The 9210-nt window shown below is 34.6% G+C and overlaps 1 protein-coding gene and 1 long non-coding RNA gene across 5 annotated transcripts in view; one reads left to right on the top strand and one right to left on the bottom strand.

The window, feature by feature from the left end:
- LOC107629774 overlaps positions 1-5219 on the top strand; it is a 6927-nt gene extending 1708 nt beyond the window's left edge. For 2 of the 4 annotated variants that reach the window (XM_021118271.1, XM_016332658.2), the window contains exons 2-7: positions 1217-1359; positions 1596-1665; positions 1999-2255; positions 2734-2850; positions 4476-4533; positions 4687-5219. In XM_021118271.1, the coding sequence (XP_020973930.1) occupies positions 1258-1359; positions 1596-1665; positions 1999-2255; positions 2734-2850; positions 4476-4533; positions 4687-5144 (1062 nt within the window). In that variant the 5' untranslated portion in view covers positions 1217-1257 and the 3' untranslated portion in view covers positions 5145-5219. The remainder of the gene's footprint in view (positions 1-1216; positions 1360-1595; positions 1666-1998; positions 2256-2733; positions 2851-4475; positions 4534-4686) is intronic. The other 2 variants (XM_021118272.1, XM_016332660.2) reach the window with 2 other exon arrangements.
- Positions 5599-7187, bottom strand: LOC107629776. The gene is made up of 2 exons (XR_001618036.2): positions 6715-7187; positions 5599-6341 (listed from the first exon to the last, which is right to left on the bottom strand). It is a non-coding gene; the product is annotated as an uncharacterized LOC107629776 (long non-coding RNA).

Below are 9210 nucleotides of genomic sequence, written 5' to 3'. Positions count from 1 at the left end.
TGAAAGTAATTTGTAGAATCCAGCTTGAGATTTTGTTTGATCAATGCAGTATCGTCGCTGGTCTCTTCTTTCTCTTTCCTTCTCTCCCTTTCTCTCTAGGTTTTCCTATGCCTAAGAATTACTTCTTGATGTATTGTCTGAAAAGCAGGATTGTGATGACTGATGAAACATGTTATAGTCTAGTAATTATCTGAAGATATTTTGAGGATTATTTGTTAAAAAAATTGCATTGGAAGTCTAGTTGCCATGTTCAAAAGGGGGTTATTTTTAGACGTGCATTTTTCTTGTTTCTTCTGGTTTGCATATTTCTTGGGATGACCTTGAGAAGCTTATTAGTATTAGAATTATTATCCTTAGTAGAGTAAGACTGTTGCTATTATCATTTATGACAATTGGATGCCTGCGGTTCCGAAGAAATCGGACATAAGTGACATTCCAGAGTCTAGACATTCATAAGATGAAGTCATTTGATCAAATGCTACTTTAACCCTTGTGATTAGGTTTCAGTTCTGAGAATATGCTCGTTGCTGTCTGAATAAAATCATTAAGGCTAAGGCATTGCAATGCTGTAACTTCTATTTCCCTTTGGTGCGGCCCTTACCCGGACCCTGCATAATAGGGATGACAACTTGAGCCGACCTGACCTACTCCGCTCCGAATGGGACGGGTTTTTCAACTGTTGACTGGGTTTTGGGGTGGGTACAGGTATTACTTGATGATAATTAGTTGGATATGAGAGCGGAGATGGGTAGTGGTTGCCCCGCCCCATATCTGTCTCATACTCACCCCGAACATACACAAATGAGTGTTTGAGATAGATTATCGGATTTGATGAATTTAAACATTTTAAGATTGCTAAGGATTTGCAATGTGGCGACTTAATTGTATTTGGAACTTACATGATTTTTATAGTATTTGGTATTTTATTTTCATAGGCTATAGATTATTCTGTGAAACGCTTGATGCTTTACTCCATGGCTACCCATTTTTATTCCCCGGGGTAATAGAAGCATTGGACTTTTCTTTCTCTCCACTTGGTTACAAATGGGCTTGGGCTTCGGGCCTAATGGGAGGCAAAAAGTGAACTAACCCATCCTAAATTCCAAACCAACTGAACTTGGCTCAGTTGGCTCGGACTTTGCTTTCTGAAGTAGCCAAACAGATAGAGATCTTTGAGTACGCTGTTTAACACTTTGAGTTGTAATAACATTTGCAGCCCTTAGATTTTGTTATTGAAAAAAGTATAGAAGAGTGCAAATGCCTCCATTAAAGTTGCACAACGTTAAATTTCAAGTTGGGGATTCACTAGAGTCAAAGTCCTTCCAGCGAGGTTATCGTGGTGCATGGTTTCGGTGCAAGGTGTATATCTCTTCTCTGGTCTAATTTTTTGCAGAGATAAGATTCTAAACAAAGGGACCAAAACATTTTTTTTTTTCTTATGCATGCAAATTTTCGCAAAACATATGGCAATTGGCAGTAGGGCGCTCCATTAATGCTCATCATTTTTCTTGAGGAAAATCTAGAATTGAGTTTATATTAAGAATATAACATTTTGTATATATAAAACCTTCTAATTTTTACCACTTTTCTTTCAGATCAGAGAAATTCGCCAGAAAAATGATATGGTCACCTACCTGCTGGAGTATATTGACTATCCTGACCAAAGTATGTCTTTTCGGAGTTAAAACTCAACTTATTGCACGTTCATATGCTGTGTAGCGTAAGTTCTTTTTATTTTATATTGGATAGTGTCTCATACTTGGGTCCATTTCAAAATTAATGCGTCTTCTTGAAAAGAAAATATAGTGTTTTCTAGGTTGGCTGCTATTTGCTATTGCCTACTATGAATACTTTAACTATTGACATATTTGTCATAGAATCCCATCATTCTTCTTTTGCCTTAGTAAATGGTAAAGTTAAAATGCCTGGCAATTATAATATACCATGATAGTTGCAAGCCTACGTTTTAGTTATAATTGCTATGCTACTTGCTTCCAGAGCCTATTTGGACCAAGTTATATCAGAAGGGCCCAACTAGTATTAGCAAATCAAAGAGATACAATATGGAGTTGATGGTGCGACCTTCATTTCCTACCATCTATCGAGAAAGTGAAAAGCCCGATATCAGTGCCATCTCAGGAGTGATCATTATTGTTGATAACACATGGAAGGTGGGGGATTTGGTTGATTGGTGGAAAGATGATTGCTATTGGTCAGGAAGAGTGACTAAAATACTGAGAAATGATCAAGTTAAGGTGATACTTCTTGTCTTGCAGTTTATCTGGCTAAGGTGATACTTTTTAACTAGCTTTAAATTCTAGAAACCATGGAAAGGAAAGTTATTTTCCAGGATTCGTCCTGTCTAACAAAAGCTATAATTTTTTTTGTTTCAATCTTCTAGAAGGTTTCGTAAGTTGCACTTCATTTCTTTTCCGATGGTCAAACTCTAATTTATTTGCTGTAACTTTTGGTCATGTTGAATTTTGTCCTAATCCTTCCAAAAAATCCAAGTTCATCTCCCAGATTTACTGAAAGTCCATGTTTTGAACCTTCTACTTGATCTTTGTCTATCTTCTAATGGTATTATCCAATGAACAAATTTTACACTGAACTTTTAGCCTTTGCCTACTCCTTTTCTTCTTCAAAGAACAATTATCCATATAATTGTAGGTACTTTAGTAGTGCAAATATCATAATTAGTATATCCAACTTATGCCTGAATTCTCCTTATAGATTGATCTGCTGCCAGTTCCATTTGGCGAGGGGATGTCTGATGTAGCTTCAAGCAGGGACCTGCGCCCTTCATTGGATTGGTGTCCGGAAAAGGGTTGGACAGTGCCTATGCCCACTGTAAGTACTTATAATCCCATAATTTGGCTTATCTTTCTATCTGTAATTATTAATTAATATTCAATACATAGTATGATATTTACTCCTTATAAGTGAAATGATGTTACATTATACCATATTTTAAACTTAAATGATATTAAAAGTTAAAATGATTATATTATTTACTTTTTATTTTCAATTTCAATTGGGTCCTCAAATTTGGCAAACCTGATTGAATGTCCTTATGTGCTTGGAATAAAAAATTTCACCAGGGAAATGTTATTGGTATTGTTTTCACTTGTAGACATGTTTGTCCCATATAGAGCTGTGTTCGTGCCTTACTTATTTCATCTTTGCCCAACTTTCATTTTCTTTAGGATTATCTGTTTTATAATGGAGCCTTTAGGTTTGTTTAAGTTCAGTATATGAGCTTTCTGCATAATTGGTTTCTAGAATGAAAATATTGTGGCAATGTGCTATTATTGGGTGGGAGAGGATTGCCTATATTAAGAGCATTTTCTTTCTTCTGAATTTCTTTTGTTGAATTTATTCTATGGCTTCTCTTTGGTGCTCAGCACATGGTCTTCTTGAAGGCAGAAGTATTTTGCAGATGCTATACACTATACAGCTAGCTTTTAGTAGTTTCCTTTATTTTGTTAAGTTTCTCTCTTTTGTTCTTCGCTTTTGAGGATTTGTTTTTCTGTCCTCCAGTACACATGTTTTGCTTTCTAATAAATTTCCTTTTGTTAAGAAGTTGTGGACTCAGTTATTCATAGGAAAAATGATGTTTCTGAAAAAGAGAAAGCAAGGATCTGTGAGACTATGTGGGGTTTGAAACTAGTGGCACAGTTTTAATAGTCATTTGTTTGCTGTGGAAAAGCAACAATGATACGTTTGTAATCATTGTATGCATCTCTATGGTTTAAAACGCATGTTGATTCTTGTTTGCAACAACTCACCCGAGAGATCTGTATAAATTTTCATTAACAATGAAAATGATGTGCAAAGATGTGTTTTGTTGGACTTCTAAATTTCCAGTTACTGGAAAAGTAGAAACCTTCCCTCTTTTAAGAAAGAAGCTTTCAACTCTGCAACTCTGTCACCCTAGCTCTTCTATTGCCTCTTTGTTTTTCTTCTCTTCTTTCCAGTGTTTTTTCTTCCTTATCTTTGCCAAAGCTTTCTTTTCCTTGATTTACTCTTGCAAAGAGTCATTCATCAAATTAGGCTTGGGGAATGAAATCTCAATGTGAGGAAACCATGCCTAATTGTTTTAAAATAGCATATATGGACAATTAGGTTATATGCATATAGGTGTATGATAAGAAAATGAGGAATTCTGCTTTGCACAAAATGCTTTTTGAAAAGAATCAAAACAATGGAAACTTGAAAACACTAAAGCAAAAACAACTACGGTCTTTTCTCATCAACTGGGTACGTCACATGGGTATCTAAATTTTGTAATTTTGGTCACTTGACCTCATTGGTTTTTGAATAGTTAAAATTATCGCAATCCTTGTTTCCGTTAATCATTTGTCTTAATATGGTATATGGTTTTCTGCTTTGCGTGAAGATTGTTTTGTTAAGATCGTTTACACTCTCCCGAATTTGTATTCTCAAAGATTTGTTAACGACTTAACGTGCAAAAGTTGCAGGAGGGTGGACACGGGCGTGTTTGTGCTGAGATAGTTAATCCACGAAGTACAGGTAAACAGCATCAAAATATACATTTAGGGACTATCAAATGGTTAGAGGAAAAAAATTAACTGACTTTGCATTTTGTTCTGGTTGTTGAGACATTCTTTTCTATAGATTTGAACAGAACTTGTAATTTTCTGTTTCACCTAAACCACACTGCAGGGATTAACATCCATGCTTCGGACGGAGCAGTGGAGGTTGGTCAGCCTGCAGTAAGGACATATTCTTCACACTCTTCTCAGAATTCAATAGTGAAGAGAAAGCAATTTGACACTGCTGGAAACCGTACGGAGATTGATGAAATTGACAGTAAAATCAGAAAAACTTGTTTTTCTGATAGCATTTCAAGTTCACACAGTATGGATGCATCAATTGGAAATACGGAAAGGATTCCCACAAATGGTGAATCCAATAATCATGAGTATCCCTCAAAAAAGATGAGAAGCAGCGATAACCTTGGTTTGAATTCCATGTCTTCCAACACAATAGAAGCAGCAGTTTTGGACTTGGAGGAACTTGTAAATAGGATCAAATGGTTAAGGGGTATACTGAATTTTGGGATTCCATCTTCATGTACTAAGCAACCATCTTGGGAATTTTCCCAACACCATGCAACCTAATGTTAGACCTCAGGCTAATATGATTTGGTGTTGAATACTTTATACATAGTATACATTTCCTATTTTCGGCTTTGCATTGTTTTTTTTTTCTATTGTTTTATTTTGCTTCACACGGGTAAATAAAGCCAAACAAAAGTTCCAGAAATTAGATTTAAAGAAACAAACATCTCATTAGCCCATTTAAGCAAGTGATGGAAGTTCAAATCTCGTTTTGAACATACAGCAACTTATTGATAAGTTACAAAGGAGATAGTGAGATATCATGAGAAACAAAAGAAAAAAGAAAATGTTCTTTTGTATTAACCAGTGGCCATGTCTTAGCCATTTAAATCAAGGACTAAAAGAGAAAAGAGCACATGCTAATTTGGATTGCAATTGGTAAATCTCAGTCAATTTAGTGTTCACATTGCAAAACTATTAAAAACACTATCAAATTATCAATGAAAAAAGAATATGGAGTTAAAATGATTCTCCTTGGCCTTGGTCAGAGCACCATTCAGTTATACAATTTTACAAAGCTGAAAGATACACAGGCTAACGAAATTTCCACAACTTTATTGCAAGAGTGCCAGAAAAACAATACACGTCTCAACCTCCTTATGTTGAACTGTATTCATCCAACAAAAAGAACAAGAGATATATGATTGTAACAAATTGTATAGTGTAATACTTGCAGATCAGTAGTATGAATGCCTTAATACTTTTATGGTACAAAAGGAAATCAACTATGAATATATTTGTACAGGACAAACTAAGAGACCTCGGAGTTACTGTGTCAACTGACAAAATTAAATCCTAAAGTCCTCCATGGCCAGCCGCTGCTTAACCGCGAGAGGAAACAACTTGGGACAAAGCAAGAATTCAATGTCTGATTTCAACATTCAAAATCGCCTGAGCTAGAGTCGAATCAAATCGAGAATAGAGCAGAGGAACCCTTCAATAAAAATCAAAATGTATGAAATAGTGTTCAATCCTGCATACCAAGTTCAACCTCAAGTTCATCATCGTCTTCAAACAGCTTCAAAAGACGAGCATGCTGCGCTTCTCTCCTCTTCTTTTGCCATAATTTGAAAAGAAAAACAGATAGTGCTAACAGAGCCACCACACTGAGGCATACTATAATTATCTTGATCCCCATAGAGCTTTTATGACTTACATCTTTATCTTCATTTTTGGTACCAGATGCCTCAACAAGTCCTTCAAGAACACCCAACTTTCATGAGCCAGTAATAACCATAAGAAACTATATAGATAATTAAATAAATTTATGATTCCCAATAGTATTATGTTATGTTATGTACTTATGCATGAATAATAAATCCCAAAGTCATAGCTATCAAGCTATTATTTCAAGGCAGAATATTAGGCTTACTACCATGTCATCAACACGGTGAAATTTTCAAGGTTTATGAAAATTTCTAAATTCTAAGCATAAAACAATATAAATAAAAACAAGAAGTGAACAAAAATTTTGAGACCAATCTAATCAGTACAATCGGCAAAGCCTACATGAAAACCCTATTTAGCAGGTAATTAATCCCTAAAAATTAGCATGAATAAAGAACCGTACCAGAAAGGATTTGCAGATGCAGAGAGATCAAGGCTAAGAGAACTGGGTATGGCAGAGATCTCATGCCTTCTCTCTCTCTCTCTCTCTCTCTCTCTCTCACACACAACAAAATGAAGTTGAAGTGTTAACTTCGAGTGCCCGATCCCGATTGCGATCTTAAAGTTTGTTTGAGATTAAAAAACTCTTGGTAACGGATCTGGATATGGGGGAAGACTAAGAAGCATGGAATCAATAAATATTGGGAGTTTTTCTATTCTTCGAAAGGATTATAGAGATTGCTGCTTTGGGGTGTCAATTTTTAGATCAGCAGCACTTACCAAATTCATTCAGATTATTGTTGAGATCATAAGATGAGATTGTAAGATTGTATTAATTATTACAGGATTTATCTGAGTCTACCACTTTTGGTCTTTAACATGACATTTAATGCGCGTTTTAGCTTTTACAATATTCTTTTGACGGTAATTATGTAATTTTGGTAATTTAAGTACACTTTTCTGTTGTAAAATAAATAAAGAAAAAGTAATAAAATAAAGTATAAATAAAAAAATATTACTATCATATTTATTAATATTGTTATATTACTATAAAGATAATATATTAATATTATATTAGTAGTATATAAAAAAAAAAATAAAGAAGTGCTTTATTGTATAAGAAAGAGTAGTATCTGAATAAAAAAAGTAAAAAAATGTTTTATATAAGAGAGAGAAAAAAAATATTTGCTTTATTATTACTGTGTTTTTTTCATAAACAAAGGCCTCTATTTATAGGCGTATATGTTAGTAGTTTTTCAAACTATATTAAATAAGATTCTTTTCGGAAATTTGAGTCTTGTCGAAAATGGGCATCCACCTCAGACTATCTTATTACAATACTCCCCTTGGATGACCATTTAGAATTATACCTCATTAAAATCTTACTAAAGAAAAATCCAGTAGGAAAAAATCTTAGTGAAGGAAAAAGAGTACAAAATCCTTTGTGATGGGGACTGCCTCATTAAAAACCTTGTCAAGAAAAATTCAATGGGAAAAAAATCTGACCAAGAGAAAAATAGTATAAATATGGGAGGATTTTGGGAGTGACTTTGTGAATAAATCTGCTAGATTATCACTTGAGCGGATCTGTTGGACATTAATTGTCCATTGATTTTGAAGATCATGAGTGAAGAAGAATTTGGGAGAAATATGCTTTGTTCTATCACCTTTGATGTATCCGCCTTTAAGTTGAGCAATGCATGTTGTATTATCTTTAAACAGGACAGTTGGAGCTATCTTCTGATCAATCAGTCCACATGATGACATAATATATTGGATCAAACTCCTCAACCAAAAACACATGCGACTAGTTTCATGTATCACTAGTATTTCAGCATGATTAGAGGATATGTTGCTGCAATCGTCTGTTTCGTGGACCTCCATGATATAGCTGTACCACCATATGTGAATAGGTATTCTGTTTGGAATCTCCCTTTATGTGGATCAGACAAGTATCCAACATCTGCATAGCCAACTAATTGTGACTTGGATCCATAGGGATAAAACAATCACATATCAACCGTTCCATGAAGATATCGAAAGATTTGTTTGATTCCACTCCAATGTCTTCTGGTTGGAGAGGAATTATATCTTGCTAGTAAATTCACAGCAAATGATATATCAGGTCGTGTATTATTAGCAAGATACATTAGTGCTCAAATGGCACTAAGATATGGTACTTCATGACCAAGGATATCTTCATTTTCTTCTTTAGGACGGAATTGATCCTTTTCCACATCCAAAGATTGGGGTACTCAAGGGATGTGACTTATCCATATAAAATCATTTCAAGATCTTCTCTGTGTATGTTGTTTGATGAATAAAGATCTTCTCTGTGTATGTTGTTTGAATGTTGTTTGATGAATAAAGGTCTTCTCAAGGGATGTGACTTATCCATATATAATCCTTCTGTGTATGTTGTTTGATGAATAAATATCCCATTTTTTTATATGCTCGATTCGCAGGCCGAGACAAAATTTAGTCCTTCCAAGATCTTTCATCTCAAACTCCTCTTTTAGAGTTTTTATAATTGTTGGAATATCTTCAGGAGTTCCAATGATATTTAAATCATCAACGTACACAGCAATTATAATGAATCCAGATGCAGTTTTCTTTATGAAAACACACGTGCATATATCATCATTCTTAAATCCGTTTTTGGCCAGATACTCAGTAAGACGATTATACCACATTCGTCCAAATTGCTTTAGACCATATAAAGATCTTTGCAATTTGATTGAGTATAACATTTGTGAATATTCATTGGATGGTTTAGACATCTTTAGTCCTTCAGGGACTTTCATATAGATATCCCGATCTAATGAGCCGTATTAGTAGGTTGTTACCACATTCATTAAATGCATATGTAGTTTATGATATGCAGATAAATTGACCAAATAACGCAACGTTATCGCATCCACTACAGGGGAATACGTTTCTTCATAATCTATACCGAGAC

Source organism: Arachis ipaensis, chromosome B03 (assembly GCF_000816755.2).
Source record: "Arachis ipaensis cultivar K30076 chromosome B03, Araip1.1, whole genome shotgun sequence".
Lineage (NCBI taxonomy): Eukaryota > Viridiplantae > Streptophyta > Magnoliopsida > Fabales > Fabaceae > Arachis > Arachis ipaensis.
The sequence above is the reverse complement of the archived record's forward strand: the minus strand, read 5'-3'. Positions and strand labels throughout refer to the sequence as shown.